The following is a 17,809-nucleotide window of genomic DNA, read 5'->3' as shown; positions in this document are numbered from 1 at the left end:
GACCTTTGGGGTAAAGAAGAATCCCAAGGAGTGCCTCCATGAAGGCTCCCGCCTAGCCCCCCACCTCATCTGACTGATGCTAGTGGCCCCATATGGCGGGCCTAGAAGCAGAGCTGTGGGCAGGAGTACAGGGACCCGGAGAGATGGCCTCGGCCTGCCAACAGGCTCTTGGCCACAGGGAGGTGGCCCAGCCCGGGAGGGAGAACCACCTTCCCTCGGGCAGAGATCTGTCCCTTCCTGGGGGGATGGTGGTCATCCCAGAAGGAGGCACCTCCTTGTGCCAACACAAAGCCCTTGTGTTACCTGCAGTTCTTCTCTGGGTGCTGCCCTCCAGAGACTTGCTCAGATGATCAGTACACATTTAACTAAACTCCGATGCCTTTGAGATGACCATGTGGTCCTCTGGGTCACTTTTCTCTTTCTGTGAACAAGCTTCTTAGTGTCTTATGCTGGGACCATGTGGGAACTTGGAGAGCCATCTGATCCTCCGAACTTCCCAGGTCAAGGGACTGTCTCTTTCTGGGGTCAGGCTTCTTTGTTCTGGACCCCGTTGGGGATGCCTGCTCCTCCCTCTAAGGCCATAACTCCCCCCAACTGGACACACACTGGCAGAGGCACCATGTAGCACCGTGTGGGCTGAATGAGAGATATTTTATGTGAAATTTGCAGGAAATTCAGAGGTGGAGGCCTGGGCTCTAGAGTCAAGGACCTTCAGTTCTGGGCACTCTTGGCCCAAATGTCCACAGTAGATGCTCCATCAATGTTTGGTGCATAAAAGGTGAGTTTTCTTCCTGCTGGAAATACCACGGGAAGAAAATCCCAAGACAAGGGTGTAGCTATGTGACACTTGTCTCCTGGGCCACAAATGGGAGAGAAGAGGCTTAGAGATGTCCTCAAGGTGACCTGAGAGGCAGGATGCAGCCCAGGGGTCTAGACTGGGAGCTCCATGAAGACACGAGACTCTGGCAGCTGAGGTGGACCAGAGAGCTTTTTATTCAAACAAAGAGGTGGAGGCTTGTGCCTGGCCTCCCTCCCTGCAGCCCTCAGCTTGTTCTGACATCAGTTGCCCAGTGGTAAGTTTGGGGTTAAGCAGAATATCACACTGGCGACAGCCACTATGGAGAGAAGGCCACTGTGGTTGCTGGTGCGAGGCCACGAGGCTTAGGGTTGGGCAGGTGATTCCCACACGGCCCAGGTGCCTCTCCTGGGACATGGTCTCATGTGTCTAGTGTGGAGGAAGATGGGCTCAGCGAGGAGAGGGGTCGGGGCTGGGTCCCACTCTGTGCAGGTGAAAGGCCTCTGCACCCACCAATCTGAAAGCAGAAGCGGCTTTGGGCCTGGTGGGTATTTCTGCTTTCAGGCCATGATGACCAGAGGAAGACCAGTTTCAAACCTGTCATGCAGGGACATTTCTCAGGGGCCCTGTGGTTCAGCACCTGCCTTTGACCTCAGGCTTGGACTCAGCAGAGACCCCTGAAGCTGTCTGCAAACAGTGACCAGTGACCCCTCTCCCCTTCTTCTAACCACGGCCTCCTGGGGACTCCAGGGGTTGGGATGGCTTTCCTTCCCCAGCATGGAGTCTCTTGGGTGTACGGTCCATCAAGCCTGTGCCTTGGATGCTTTTTTGGGTAAGGATAAAAACTAGCAGGCCTCCGTAGCCACATCCTGCCTAGATGGTGAGTTAACAGGCTTAAGAGCCCCCAGGGTCCCTTATGTGGCCGTTAATAAATATTAAAGCTGATACAGACCCAGAAAAGAGGCCTATGGCCTGGGTGTGGAAGGCCCCATGCCCTGCCAACTACTCTATCAATGCCAGAGTCCTGTTGTCGCCCTCTTGTGAGACATCATTAGAGCTGGGATGAGGAAAGAAGCAGACCCTCCACAAGAAAACCCAGAGCCTGGCAGGTCACTGGGGATGGACGGCAGTGTCTCTCTGACAATCGCCACCTTTATGGAATGCCCAAGGGTGTCCTCCCAGAACTAGGCCACTGCCTGGCCCTCCTTTCTTACCCACAGTCACCACGGGGCGCCAACCCTCTGCTGGACTCTGTGAAAGATGCTGCTTCAGCTGCTATGAGAACGGGGATTGTGAACCCATGACGCTCTGCTCAGGCCTTCAGGAATGATCACGGACACTTCAGGCTTCACAAGGGATGAGCAGGGTCCCGGCTCAGCCTGGTAGTGTGGGAGGTCTGTGTGTGTGACAGGGGGCCTTCCTGCTTCTCAATCGGCAGGCCCTGGCCCCCATTCATGGTTTGAGAGAGACGCCCCAAGAAAGGACACTGTCTTGGGAGAACAGGCCTAAGACTCTTAGGCCAGATTTTCTGGTCAGTTCTGCCCATGTGGGTGGTTAGACTTTTTTCAGGAGGGACAGTTAAATGCAGTTCTCACAGGGGAGGTTGGAGTTCCAGGAGCTCTACATAGGTTGTCCTTCTGCCCCTCCACCGGGAGTGGACAGAGTCTTAGCCCCGGGACAGGATGCCTCGGAGTGGACTGAGGCTTCTGGTGTCTGTGGAATGCGAGCTGTTTGGGTGCTGCTGTCACAACTTAGGCTCATGCCTACCGTGCATGTCCCACATGTGTGGGGCCCTCTCTCAAACCAAACTGGAGCCCTGGAGGCAGCCAAGGCCACCATGGCTGTCTCCTAGTAAGGCAGGCAAGGGGGTTGGTGGTGGGTAGCCCTTTCTGGGGAGCAGCCAGGATCCTTGCCGCCTGCCCAGGCCCATCTCTGCTAATGCTGGTGTCCCCCCCAGGTTCCCAAGGCCAGCCCTGCTCTGTCCTTCCGTCACCGCCTCACAGCCTTAGTTCCCCAAAGCCAGGAGCCTGGGCCCCAACCTTCTCAAGAGAAGACAGACACCCCAAGGAAGGACAGAGAGGCAAGTTCTTTTCTGCCCCTGGGCTGCCCTGCTCGGAGCTTCCTTTGCTGGGTGAGGCTGTGCAGGCTGAGAAGCTTGCCCAGCCTCGGAGGATGGTTCCTGACAATCCCTCACAGGGCGGGGAGCTCACAGCAGGGCTCTCGTCTGCCTCCATCAAGCTGCGTCCACCCCCGCCGCCTGACCTGGCCCGGCGTGGGGAGGGGGTCGGGGGTTGGAGGTCAGGGGAGTGAGGGGAGCGCGTGGGGTGCCCAGGTGCCCCGGGCTGCAGCCAGCGAGGCCCGGTGCCGGCCTCGCCCGCAGCGTCACTCATCGACCACCTCCACGAAGGCCTCGTTCTTCGGCTCCTCCGACGGCTCCTCTGTCGTCGTTGTCGTCGTCTCCGTGTTCTCCGTGTCCGACACCGAGGACACCTGTCGCACCCAGTCTCTGTCGCTGAGCGGCTTTGGGTGACGCGGTCCGGAGAAGGGGTTGAACCAGTTCAGGGAAAAGTCCCCGCCGAAGGTCTCTTTGACCGACTTCCAGCTGCCCCTGCGTTCCCTGCGCTGCTTCTTTCGTTGGAGGCGCTCGATGCCCTGCGGGGAGAATGGGATACAGAGGGTCAGCGTGCTGGGGCCCCCGCACAGCAGAGCGCCGAGGCCCAGGGCTGGCCCAGGGCAGGGGGGGCGCCGCTCCTCAGAGGGCAGGGGAGGGCAGGGAGGGGTGGGGGCTCCTCAGAGGGCGCGGGAGGGGCGCCGGGGCTCCTCAGAGGGCAGGGAGGGGCGCCGGGGGGCTCCTCAGAGGGCGAGGAGGGGCGCCGGGGGGCTCCTCAGAGGGCAGGGAGGGGTGTCGGGGGCGCTCCTCAGAGGGCGAGGAGGGGCGCCGGGGGGCTCCTCAGAGGGCAGGGAGGGGCGTCGGGGGTCTCCTCAGAGGGCGCAGAAAGGCACCGGGCTGGGGTTCCTCAGAAGGTGGGGAGGGGCGTCGGGGGTGGGTTCTCCTCAGAGGGCGCGGAGGGGCGCCGGGGGGAGGGGCTCCTCAGAGGGTGGGGAGGGGCGCCAGGGGTGGGTTCTCCTCAGGTGGGGAGGGGCGTCGGGGGCGCTCCTCAGAGGGTGGGTGGGGGGGCTCCTCAGAGGGCGGGGAGGGGCGCCGGGGGAGGCGGGTGGTCTTCTCAGAGGGCGGGGAGGGGTGCGGAGCAGCACAGCAAGCAGGGCCTGCCTTTCCTACCCCTGCCCGCCCTTTTCTTCCACAGGACCAAGGGTGCCCAAGATGGCTGCTGCACAGCGACCAGGCTTCCCTGTGGCAAACAACCAAGGGGTAACCCCTCAGGCCTCTGTAGGCGTGAGCTCGCCCCCCCCCCCCCGCCCCCATCCTGAGACCACCTGGAAAGATGACCCTTCCCCGAGAATCCTGGGCCACTCCCCCCTCCGACAGCAGGCGCAGGGAAACCGGCCTGAAGCGGGATGCTGGGGTTAAGGGGGAGCACAGGGGACACGGGACAGGTGAGGGGAGGAGGCAGCCGCGTGCACAGCGAGCACTGCATGCAACAGGCAGCCGGAGGGCACGCGGGGCCGCTCTGCGGGGGGGCGAGGGCAGGCCTCGGGCCTGCACATGCGGTGGACACGCCCTGAGGCCTCTCCCGAGCTGCCCACTCACCTGCCTCTGGGTGTCCGTGCGCCAGGCCGCGGAGAGGGTGTTGGGGAGGGGGGAGAAGCCACAGGAGTTAAAGGCGCAGCCAGGCCAGACCCACAACACCCTCTACCCCCAACAGGGCGCTGCCCGCTCCATCTCTTCTGGAGCCCAGGGATTCTGCCAGGAGCAAAGGTCAGGCACCCGTCCTGCCCACGGACAGTGCTTTCCACCGCGGAAGGACCTCTGATTACCCAGTTCTAGATTTTCTGTTCCAGGTAAGATCCTTACCGAACCGGCCCAGTCCTCTGTTGTGCAGGAGACTGACACACAGTACTGAGATCGGGCTATGCCTGAGTCACTTCCTCTCCAGCACTCTTAGTTAATGGTATCCCATCAGTTACTGGTCTTATATCAATAAAGTTCCAAGTTTCTATATCTGTATTATGGTTTTATAAAATGTTTACATCTGGAAAGACTGACTGAAAGGCATATGGGAGCTCTTTGTACTATTTTTACCATTTTCTTGATTAAATCTGAAATGATATCTCAGTAGAAAGGTAAAAAAAATATGAGACACCATAATTTAGGCAATATAGTCTTGAATGCAGAATTACAATAATGAGAACTCAGAAACAATCAAAATGTCCAATAATGATGGCTAAGTAAATTTTCTATGTTTTTCTATAAGCAGAACACTAATGCAGTTAATAAAAGTGGTATCAATAAGGGCTTAATTTCCAAAATATGCAAACAGCTCACTCATACAACTCAACGACAAAAAAAAACAAACAATGCAATTGAGAAATGGACAGAAGGCCTAAACAGACATTTCTCCAAAGAAGATATACAGATAGCCAATAGGCACATGAGAAGATGCTCATTATTGCCAATTATTGGAGAAATGCAACTCAAAACTAGAATGAGGTGCCACCTCACATGGGCCAGAATGACCATCATCAAAAAGCCTACAAATAATAAATGTTGTAGAGAGCATGGAGAAAAGGGAACCCTCCTACACTGTTGGTGGGAATGTAAACTGGTGCAGCCGCTATGGAAAACAGTATGGAGGTTCCTCAAAAGACCAAAAAGAGAGTTGCCATATGACCCAGCAATCCCACTCCTGGTCATATACCCAGACAAAACTATAATTTGAAAACATACATGCACCCCTATGTTTAGAGAAGCACTATTTACAATAGCCAAGACATGGAAACAGCCTGAAGGTCCATCAACAGATGAATGGATAAAGAAGATGTGGTATATACACACACAATGGACTATTACTCAGCCATAACAAAGAATGAAATAATGCTATTTGCAACCACATGCATGGACCTAGAGATTATCATACTAAAGACAAGTAAGTCATAGAATGGCAAATACTATATGGTATCACTTACATATGGAATCTACAATACAAATGAATGTATCTACAGAACAGAAACAGACTCACAGATACAGAGGAGACTTGGGGTTGCCAAGGGAAAGGAAAGGTGAGTGAAGGAAGAACTGGAACTCTGGGATTAGTAGATACAAACTCTTATGTATGGAATAGATAAACAAGGTCCCACTGTACAGCAGAGGGAACTATACTCAATTTCCTATGATAAACCATAATGGAGAAGAATGTGAAAAAGAATATACATATGTACTGACATAACTGAATCACCCTGCTTTACAGGGAAATTAATGCAACACTGTAAATCAACTATACTTCAATAAAAATTCTAAACAAGTGGCATCGATACAGGTTTACACACACTGGAAATTCTTGTCCATGTGGTGACAAGGAAAGAAAGCAGCATTGCATGTGACATTATCATGGGATCTGGGGTTTGGGAATGAGATTTTAGATTTATTTCTGTTTCACGTTTTCACCAATGAACAGGTGTGACTTTTATAATGAGAACGAGAAAGCTGTGTCAGGAAATGGACCATGTAGACACAACTCTTGAGGGAGGCTCATGTGGGTCTGGGGCACAGGAAGCCATGATATTCACAATCTGGTCCCTTTCCAGGCCTCCCCCTTTAGCAGGATCAGTGATGGCCAGCTGAGGGACTTGCTCTGGGGATCCTGCATTCCTTCCTGAGTGATCAGTTGCAGCCTGTTGAGAGAAGAGGGGTTGAAGTGTGGCTATGTGGCTGGCCAGGCTACAGAGGGAACATCCAGAAATGCCAGAATGGGGGGGTCTGCACTGACTGGGCTCACTCAAAGCTATCACAGTGGATCCTCACAACCCCCTGAGAGGAGGTGGGTGTTAGTATTGACAGTTGGCAGAGAAGACACGGGTGCCAGGAGGCTGTGACAGCGGCCGAAGCGAGTCCTGCTGGTTGTGCTTCAGAACCAGGATGGGAACTGGTGTGCCCTCTGCATTTTCAATCCTACCGCAAATCTTCACTCAAAGGCAGGGAAAAGCTGGAGAGGAAAATGAAGCAAAAGAGCCCACAGAACAACACAAACAGATGGAAAGAAATACCATGTTCTTATATTAGAAGAATTAATATTGTTAAAATGACCATACTGTGCAAGGCAATCTGTGGATTCAATGAAATCCCTATCAAAATACCGATGGCATTTTTCACAGAACTAGAACAAAAAAATTTTAAATTTATATGGAAACACAAAAGACCCTGAATAGCCAAAGCAATCTTGAGAACAAGAGCTGGATGAATCAGGCCCCCTGACTTCAGACTATACTACAAAGCTATAGGAATCAAAACAGTATGGAACTAGCATAAAAACAAACAAATCAACAGAAGAGAATAGAGAGGCCAGGAATAAAACCCACACATTTTTGGTAAATTAATCTAACACAAAGGAGGCAAGAATATACAGTGGAGAAAAGACAGTCTCTTCAATAAGTGGTGCTGGAAAAACTGGACAGCCACCTGTAAAATAATGAAATTAGAACATTCTCTAACACCATATACAAAAACAAACTCAAAGAGCTAAATGTAAGACCAGAAATCATAAAACTCCTAGAGAAAAACATAGAATACTCTTTGATACACACTGTAGCAATATTTTTCTGGATCTGTCTCCTAGAACAAAGGCAATAAAAGCAAAAATAAACAAGTAGGATCTAATTAAACTTAAAAGCTTTTGCACACCAAAGAAAACCACTGACAAAATGAAGACAGCCTACAGAATGGGAGAAAGTATTTGCAAATGATATGACCAAAACAAGGTCAATATTAAAAATATATAAACAGCTCTTACAACTCAACATCAAAAACAAACAACCTGCTTAAAAAATTGGCAGAAGACTTGAATAGTTCCCCAAAGAGAACATGCAGATGGCCAATAGGCATGTGAAAAGATTCTGAACATCATTAGTCATCAGGGAAATGCAAGTCAAAACCACAGTGAGCAACTTCCCTGGTGGTCCAGTGGTTAAGAATCTGCCTTCCAATGCAAGGGATGCAGGTTCAATCCCTGGTCAGGGAACTAAGATCCCACATGCCTCAGAGCAATCAAGTGCTGCAACTCCTGAGGCTGCATGCTCTGGAGCCTGCATGCCACCACTAGAGAGAAGCCTTCATGCCACAGCAAAGACCCCACGTGCCCCAACTAAGACCAGACACAGCCCCAAAAAATCCCCAATAAGGAGATGTCACCTCTCACCTGTAAGAGTGGCTATTGTCAAAAACAATGCAAATAAGTGTTAGCAAGGACGTGGAGAGACAGGAACACTTGTGCACTGTTGGTGGGAATGTAAATTAGTGCAATCACTGTGGAAAACAGTATGGAGTTTTCTTTAAAAACCTAAAAATAGAACTACCATATGACCCAGCAGTTCCACTCCTGGGGATATATCTGAAAGAAACAAAAAACCTGATTTCAAAAGATACTGCAATATTCACAGTAGCACTATTTATGATAGCCAAGACATGGAAGCAACCTAAGTATCTACAACTGACGAATGGATAAAGAAATAGTGGTTTGTGTATATATATACACAATGGAATATTACTCAGCCATAAAAGAATTTTTTCCTTTTGCAACAACATGGATGGACTCTAAGTTGAAGTAACTGAATTCACTAAGTCAAATAAGTCAGAGAAAGAAAAATAATGTATGATATCACCTCTATGTGGAATCTTAAAAAAAACAAACAAAAAAACCCAAGCTAGTGAATGTAACAAACAAAAAAAGAAACAGACTCATAGATACAGAGGACAAATTAGTGGTTATCCATGGGGAGAGGGGAAGGGAGAGGAGCAATATAGGGGTAAGTTATTAAGAGGTACAAAATACTGTATATAAAATAAGCTACAAGGATATATTATATAACACAGTGAATATAGCCAGTATTTTGTAATAACTATAAATGGAGTATAACCTTTAAAATTTTCGAATCACTATATTTTAACATATAATACCACACATCAATTATTCTTCAATTAAATTTTTTAAATTAAAAATAAAAAGAAGGGGACTTCCCTGGTGGCCCAGTGGTTAAGGATCTGCCTGCCAACAAAGGGGACACAGTTTTGATCCCTGGTCCGGGAAGATCCCACATGTCATGGGCCATGCGCCACAACTACTGAGCCCACGTGTCTAGAGCCCACAACGAAGAGTAGCCCCAACTCTCCATAACTAGAGACAGCCTACGCACAGCAATGAAGACCCAGTGTGGCCAAAGAGTAAATAAACAAGTTTAAAAATAAAAAGAGAGCCCACAGAACAATACTCAACCTCCTCAGCAGGCTTGTAAAAATGTTCCAGACAGAGCCTGGCCTGCCCACCAGAAGGACTTCCTCAGAAGTGAAGTGGACAAACATCCAGGAGTGTCTGTCTGAAGAAGAGAAAATACTCCAAATGAATCTGATGCAAAAGAAAGGCAGAGGGGGGCTTCCCAGGCGGTCCAGTAGTTAAGACTGTGCTTCACTGCAGGAGGCATGGGTTTGATCCCTGGTGGGGAACTAAGATCCCACATGCCACATGATGGCCAAATAAGTAAACAAACAAACAAACAAAAAGATTAAAAAAAAGAGAAAGGTTGAAGATCTGGACCATCAGGTTCATAAGGAGCCAGTGGGGTTTCTTTTCCCTGGTAGGACTCACTTTTGAGTTCTGTGTGGATTTCAAGGTGTCCTGGAGGCAGAGTTCTTAAGTTAGAGGGTTATGGAGGCAGCAGTGATATCCACTTCCTGCTCAAGCAAACAGGAATGGTTGGCTGATTCCTGGTAAGGGGGCAACTGCCTAAACCAGCGTTTCTAGCGGGCAGTGTGTGACTTCGGCCTTTTGGGCCTGATCAGCCTGGGTGCCACGTGAGCAGTGATCTATAAACCAACTGACCAATGCCCCAGAATGAATGAACCAGGACTATGGCTCCCCAGGAGACGGAGACCAGGCGCACACTCTGTAAGGACCTGGCTGAAGCCCACAGAGGAACAGCAGGAAGTCCCTGCATCTCAGAAAGTTGGAGTTGCTGCAGCCCATGCAAATGTGCCCTCCTTGGAGACAGCTGAACAACTCTCTCCTCATCAGCGGTTTCACATGTTTTTAGTGCAACCCACAATAGGAAATGGGCTTCCTTGGTGGCTCAGTGGTAAAGAATCTGCCTGCCAATGCAGGGAGATGTAAGCTCGATCCCTGGGTTGGGAAGATTCTCTGGAGTAGGAAATGGCAGCCCACTCCAGTATTCTCGCCTGGGAAATCCCACAGAGCCTGGCGGGCTATAGTCCATGGGGTCACAAGGAGTTGTGATGACTGAGCAACTGAACAACGAAACAACAATAGGGAATACTATTCTGTTGCAGCCTACTATACACACCCACACCCACACACACACCCACACACACACATACACCAAAGTTTCATGAAAATACGTCTTTTACAAGGTGTAAGGCATTATTTTTTTATCTCTGTTTAAAAAATGCTGTTGCAAACCAATAAACTGATCTCGCACATGAACATTTGTGCACATGATCTGAAAAGCACAGCTTCACCAGAGCTAGCGTTCTCTAGATCCATACAACATGCCAGACACCATCCTAACATCCACATCCATTCCTCTCTCTGAATCCTCCGAGCAACTTTGTGAGTTAGATTATCTCCAGGATTTTACAGATGAGCAGAGGCTTAAGCAAACTACTGCTTAAGGTCACAGGAAGGAAGGAGTTGAGCCAGACCGGAACCAAAGACAGAGGGCTCAAGGACCCATCACCACACGACCTCAGCTGCAGAAATTCAGAGCATCTTTTACATCCATGTCAGAGGGTGTGTCTTCATCCTAAAGGTTTTTGCAAACACTATCCTGGCGACATTGTTCATAATTCCATGGATCAGCTATGCTGCAACATTGTTCATAATTCCTTGGATCAGCTATGCTGCAACATTGTTCATAATTCCTTGGATCAGCTATGCTGCAACATTGTTCATAATTCCTTGGATCAGCATCCTCAGCTCCCACCCGCACAGATGAGGGATCCCTGGGGCTCACTCTGCTTTGCTAGTATAATCACAAGGCTCAAGTCATCAATGATTTTTTTTTTTTTTAATTGAGTGAGAGGATGGGAGAAATGGAAGTCTTCAGTTTGGGAAAGTAGACTTGTTTAGTCGCTCAATTGTGTCCCACTCTTGGGTAACCCATGAGCTGTAGTCCGCCAGGCTCCTCTGTCCATGGGATTTTTCTGGCAAGAATACTGAAGTGGGTTGCCATTTCCTTCTCCAGGGGATCTTCCCAGAGATCAAATTTGTATCTCTTGCGTCTCCTGCATTGGCAGGCAAATCCTTTACTACTGAGCCACCAGGGAAGCCTGTAGACTTGTTAATAGCTTATTTTCATTTCACTGTGAATCCATCATCCTCTGTTAGGTGATTCTCAGGCAGATATGTATTTAAAAGATACAAGAAAAGGCCACATGGGTGTTGAGGTCCACAGACAGAAATCAAAGTCCAGGACATTCTTGTGTCTGCCCCAAGCCTCACTCACTCACTGGCCACTGCTCCTGCTAGGAGGACCCTGGCTCCACTCTTTTCCATCTTCTTCTGGGATGGTTCTTCACCCAAATGGCCTTTTGGTGCAGAAACAAGTGGGTCAGATGAGATATGCAGGAAGATCACCGGACAGGTGAATAGTCTGGCTCCCCCTCAAACACTTTACTTGTTTTCTCAGCACTCACTGGCTAGGGAGGCTGCCGGTTATGAGGGACTAGGGGCTCACAGTGAGCAAAACCCCAGCTAGCACCATGCTGAGCCTGGCAGCACCCAGGACCACATCATCGGCAGGCCTGTGGGTGACCCCTGTAGCCCCCAAGTGGATCCTCAGACTTGAACACGGGTCAGCATCACCTGGAGGACTATGAGCATCCAGATCACTGCTCCCCAGTTTCTGATTCAGCAGGTCTGGGGTGGCACCTGGGAATCTGCATCTCTGTTAAGTCCCTAAGGAGATGTGGCTGCTGCTGGTCTATGGACCACACTTGAAGATGCACTGCCTCAGTATATCCCTTAGCAGGAAGATTCTCAAGAGGGATTCTAGCAAAATCTCCCTCTCTTCAAATATCTTTGTTAACTAAGGGCCCCTTCTAGGTTGGAACCCCTCACTTCTGTGGGCTAGGTCACTATGTAGGCTTATGTACTACTTTGAAGTGAGAAAAACATAAAACCCATCAGCCTGGCTGAAAGAACCCAGCCCAGCCTTCCAAGGTCTGGAGTTTCTGTGTGATACCGACCTCACATACGTGTTCAATAAACACTGTCTAATTTACCTCATGAGGAAAGTGGGTTTTAAAGACGCTTACTCCTTGGAAGGAAAGTTATGACCAACCTAGATAGCATATTCAAAAGCAGAGACATTACTTTGCCAACAAGGTTCGTCTAGTCAAGGCTATGGTTTTTCCTGTGGTCATGTATGGATGTGAGAGTTGGACTGTGAAGAAGGCTGAGCACCCGAATTGATGCTTTTGAACTGTGGTGTTGGAGAAGACTCTTGAGAGTCCCTTGGACTGCAAGGAGATCCAACCAATCCATTCTGAAGGAGATCAGCCCTGGGATTTCTTTGGAAGGAATGATGCTAAAGCTGAAACTCCAGTACTTTGGCCACCTCATGCGAAGAGTTGACTCATTGGAAAAGACTCTGATGCTGGGAGGGATTGGGGGCAGGAGGAGAAGGGAACAACAGAGGATGAGATGGCTGGATGGCATCACTGACTCGATGGACGTGAGTATGAGTGAACTCCGGGAGTTGGTGATGGACAGGGAGGCCTGGCGTGCTGGGATTCATGGGGTTGCAGAGTCGGACATGACTGAGCAACTGATCTGATCTGATCTGAAGTCAAGATGTCTCGCTCTGTGTTCTTCCATGAAAAAGTATTACAAAGATGAAATAGTAAATGACTAGAAGGAGACGAAGCACATGCATTTCTACCCGTGTCTACTTTGTGCATGATGTCACCAAGCCCATGTAAATATGCAGAGATTTGTTTGCTCCTAAGCTTTTTGCATGTTCAGTCTGGTTGCTATGAGAACAAACCAGAAGTTGACAGGTGGGAAGGAGTCACCAATCCAACTGATCAAGTCACTTTCCTCTTTATTTTTCCTTTCCACTCCTCAGAGCCCACATTCTGGAGGACCGTGGCTACTACTGGCTCATTTTTCCACACATGCACCATTCAGTGCTGTCGGGGCTCCTGTGCCGAAGCAAAAGGCTGGGTTGCCTTTGTGTAGAGATGTCCTTCTTCATCTGACATCCTGGGAGACTGAAGAGGGCTTGGGGGTGCCTGTTTCTTCCTGGGTGGATGCCAGGCAGAAGCTCAACCACTGCTGCAGAGAACAGCCACATTCCTCATTGCTGGCTGCTGCTGCTTGGTCACTAAGTCGTATCCGACCCCAAGGACTGTAGCCCGCCAGGCTCCTCTGTCCATGGGATTTCCCAGGCAAGAATACTGGAATGGGTTGCTATGCCCTTCTCCAGGGGGTCTTCCTGACCCAGGGATTAAACCTGTGTCTCTTGAGTCTTCTGCACTGGCAGGTGGATTCTGTACCGCTGAGCCACCTGGGAAGCCTCCACTCCCTGGGTTCCTGGCAAAACATTCTCCATCTCAACAAGATAAAATAGGAAGAACACAGGGAGTTTGGGGATATTTCCTATGTCCTGAGTGCAGCTGTTCAATCTGGCTTGAGAACTAGGGGAACATTCATTCTTTCAGCCAAAGGGCTTGTAAAAACCCAGAGACAGAACCACACTGGATGTCAGAAGGAGACTCTCTGGGAAAGATATAGGTGGTACGCTCAGGTGTAAATCATGAGTTTCTATTTTGAGGACTTGAAAACAAAATTCAATATATCTTTAGCATGATCTACTGTATTCCTTAGAAATTCCATGGGGAGAAGAACCAATGTGATTCATTAAAAAAAAAATGCCCTTGAAGATGGGGTATTTTGAGGCCTTCAAATACTTGACAATATTCCCTGAGTCCTACTCTCTCTTCCCTGGCAAAAGGAAACATAGCAAAAGCACCCTCTCCCCCCCAGGGATAGATCCTTGAGGGAACACAGCAGAGTGAGGGCTTTCTAAAATGCTCTGGGGTCATTCAACAACCACATTTCTTTTATCAGCGTAAGGGGTGGGGTTGGTGTGGTGGGGGAACCACGCAGGGAACAAATGCTAGGGACTAGATTTAAAAACAGCACTGAGAGGAAAAAGCCCAAACACAGGCTTGAATACAGCATAAGCAGCACAGCAGAGGCAGGTCAAGTCTAACTGCCTCAGAAGAGATTGCCAAGAAAATGGTTCTTCGCTTAAACATCTGAGGGGTGGTGGAAAGCACCTCAAAGCCACACCCCACGGTGTGTGTGAAGTTTCCAGTCATTTCCTCTGGCTTCACTTTGCTTTTTGCTGGGTGGGCAGAGGGAAAAAAGGTCTCTCTCCCAGGCCCAACTGGAGAAGCAAATTTTGCAGACCTGCTGAGTTTTTTTTTCTGTTCCAACTGGGAATCCACAAGCACCAGGGAAGGGACTCAGGCTGCAGAAAGAGCCAGAGGAGAGAGGCCCGGTGGGGCCAGCTCGTCCGGAAGAGGGCTGTAAACATCCTTTAGAGTCGATGACGCAAAAGGGAGCATGCACAAATGCCCTTTAAAAGCGATGAATGAAACGCCCAAACAGCACATTCATGTTGACTGGACCATCAGCTCTACCCAAGGGGTGACTCCGTGAGAGACAGGGGGCTCAGCCAGAACAGGTTTTGGAAAAATTTTATTGCGTTTGGTTTCCATGTGGAAGCACTGACAGAATTGAAAAGAGGCAGCATGTTCCACTTACTTTTCTGAAAGATCACACAGCTAGACGAAATCTCTCCCCACCCCGGGCTGATTTCGTGAACCTCACCCCAAAACCCACCCCAAGCAGATTAAAAAAAAAAACAAAGAAAGGTTTGTGGTGATTATTTAAAAACAATTCCCCGTGTGAGACGGTCGGCAATCAAATTTCTGTGACTTCCACGTTTGATGCGCGTTTCCCGTCCCCTCACCTCCCCTCACGGTCTTCAGGCCTTCCCTCCTTCAAATTAGACTCAACGCACAAGTGTGCAAATGGAAACACTAGTCAGTCTCGGTGCCACAGGCTTAGGAATCTGTCGGTTCCACTGGACGGGTGGGCATCTCTCAACTTGGCGATGGTGCCTTCGCATCACGGGCAGCCCATGCAGATCCACGGCCTCCCAGGTTAAAATATAGACAAGACATGGAGACGTGCACATTTATGGGTCTAAAACATCCGAAAGTAAACCCACTGCGGAGATCTACAAAAATGAGGAAGGAGCGGGTTGACTGTGGGGCTGCGGCTGGTTCGCTTGGCAGTAACACTGCTGAACGGACATGGCGCTAGGAGAGGGAGGGAGGTGGGACGCTCAGATGGGAAGCAGAGGGAATCAAGGAAACGTAGCTCGCCTGAAGCTGCGTCATTTTCTTCTTCTCGTGATTGTGTAAGGCATTTTGAACTGGAAAAACTTCTTTCCTTCACATTCTTCCAAATGATCAGTTGGAATATAACCAGTGATTCAGAATACAAATAAGACCCCTTTCATCTCAACCCTCCCACCCCCAAAATCATTCTACGCACCCAGAGCCCAAAAAGTACAAGGCAGGCAATTGATTTTGTGAATTCAGAGGCAAATCGTGTTCACACAGGGCACGAGGCTGCTGTGGTCAAGGACCCTTCTTAGGGCTCCAGCCCTGATCTCCCAGGCCACAAGGGGTGAGCATCCAACTTCAGCGAGGTTTTAAGTCCCATCCAGGCACCTGCCACTGCCTCCTGGGCAGTGGGAGGTCACGGGCCCTCTTCACTCTCTCCTATGGGTCCCCCACCAGGTGTCCGGGCCAGTCCGTCCACGCACAAGCGTCATGACTCAATTAGTACAAGGGGGCGTGGCCTGGAGACAGTGGCCTCCACGTTAGTCATGCCAGACAGACAGCAGAGAGGAAACCAGAGGCCAGAGAAGTGATTTTAAATAGGAAAAAAAGGAAAGCAGCTTCGGTCACCGAAAAATAGAAAGGATGATCTTTTCAAAAATAAAAACCATGGGGACTTTTTTTTTTTTCTCTGCAATGTTCAGCCATTTAACTTGAGGCATTAAAAAAAAAAAGTTTCAGAGTAGTTGTGTTGCTTTTTTCAGTTTAGACATTCATGAGAACGGATCGGACGGTAGTGCTGGGATGTGGTTTGTGTCTGAGTGGCAATGCTGCTCAGGGTCCTTCAGACCACATACTGGTACGGGTCTGCCTTCCCTTGGTCTGGCGTGGCAAAGGGGCTGGCCCAGCCTAGAGAGAAGGGGTGGCCAAAAACGGCTTTCATGTTCATCCATTTTGTTTTTTTAGCCCATCTTCTCTCTTCCTTTTTCAATTGTTCTATTCCCTGAAAACAAGAACAATCATACTTTCAGTCAAGCACTTTACTGCTCTGGTTTTTGGGGGAGAAAAATCCATTAGCTTGAGGTGAATGGAGTAAATGCTTCCTTTTTAAAGCCATGAAGCTTATCTACATAGTACATTTTTTTTTCTTCTCTTTCTCTCATAAAAAGTGCTAAAGACAAAAAGGAATCATCATTTTTCTTTTGGGTGGGCACACAGGCACGTCTGTGTAAGTCCCTCCAGGCAGGAAGGGACACATAAGAAAGTCAGCAGGCCCTGAAGCCGCTGCTCCTAGTCACGCAATCCGGTGTTGTATTAAATGAATCCTGGCCGGGGAGTTTGGGCCCAGGGCCGAGCGGTGTGTGGGAGCACTCTGAAGGCTGGGGTGCAGGGAGCCTCAGCTTGTGGGGAACTTGAGCTCGTGAGAGCCAAGGATCGGTTCGTGGGAACTCTGAAGCTGCTATGACCACTTTGCAGACAAAAAAAAGGACCAAGTGAAACGACTGCTCTGGCGCGGTCTGTCCCGAAGGCCGGGGAGGCCAAGGAGCACCCGGTGTAGGGGGGCTGGCCAGGTGCAGCGGAGGAGGTGAACAGGAGGAAGAGGTCAGCACAGAGGAGGAAGGAGAGGGATTAGTACAGGTTAGAGGGGCCGCACTGGCAGACCGCTCAGCCTCGGCCGCGGCCGTGGCCAAGGCCTTCCTGGGCTCCTCTGGGGACAAGTGTGGCCTGAGGCAGGCTCAGCAGTTGTCATGGAGCCCACACCACCCCCAGCCAAGTCTCGCAGGAAAAACGAGCTGGGGGAGCAGGTCAGTCCCTTCCTGTCTCCTTCTCCGAAAGGAACTGGTGAGCAGCTGGAGGACAAGGCGGAAGCAGCTTGGCGGGAGCCCCACCGGGGGTCTATCTGGTGGCCTCTGTGCAGTGGAGAACGGGGCGGGCCCGAGGGGACAGCCCAGTCCAACTCTGTTCACAGCCTAGGGCCCTGGGACCACACCATACTGGTCAAGGGCGGGATGCCCTTGCCCACGCGCGGCAGGCCCTCGACTCCTCTCTCCCTTCCTTTCAGCACGGCTCCCTTTAGGAACGGCCTTGAGGAGTAAGAACGACTAGGACCAGGGCCATGATTTGCCTTCTGACCCCCTAGGCCACAGCCTGTGTGGCCCAGTGGCGTCCTGACAGCCAGATGGTCACCTCTGGGTTCCCTGCAGGTCTCACACACAGAAGCTGGTCTGTGCGGTGCACAGACACACGGCTGGATGAACCTCATCGGCTACTATTTTTATAGACACTCTTTTATAATGGTACTAATAGTTATAAAAGAAAAAAAGGTGCTGAGAGGCACGCAACCTTCTAAGCCACCGGGAACTGCCCCAGATCCCAATGATGGTGCCTTGGCAGCCGGCACACCGTCCTCCTCTGCATGCTGAGTCTCCACACCCTCAGGGGTGGGTCCGCAGCAGCAGTAAAGGCTGAGT

At 50.2% G+C, this 17,809-nt stretch overlaps 1 protein-coding gene across 5 annotated transcripts in view; it reads right to left on the bottom strand.

Moving 5' to 3' along the window:
* Positions 1–970: 970 nt before the first annotated feature.
* ZDHHC3 (zinc finger DHHC-type palmitoyltransferase 3) overlaps positions 971–17,809 on the bottom strand; it is a 60,768-nt gene continuing 43,929 nt past the window's right edge. For 3 of the 5 annotated variants that reach the window (XM_070360225.1, XM_070360226.1, XM_070360227.1), the window contains one exon: positions 971–3,448. In XM_070360225.1, coding sequence (XP_070216326.1) covers positions 3,179–3,448 — 270 coding nt within the window. In that variant the 3' untranslated portion in view covers positions 971–3,178. Of the gene's footprint in view, positions 3,449–14,657; positions 16,342–17,809 lie in introns of those variants that run through there. The other 2 variants (XM_070360228.1, XM_070360229.1) reach the window with 2 other exon arrangements.

Source organism: Bos mutus, chromosome 22, assembly GCF_027580195.1.
Source record: "Bos mutus isolate GX-2022 chromosome 22, NWIPB_WYAK_1.1, whole genome shotgun sequence".
Lineage (NCBI taxonomy): Eukaryota > Metazoa > Chordata > Mammalia > Artiodactyla > Bovidae > Bos > Bos mutus.
The sequence above is the reverse complement of the archived record's forward strand: the minus strand, read 5'-3'. Positions and strand labels throughout refer to the sequence as shown.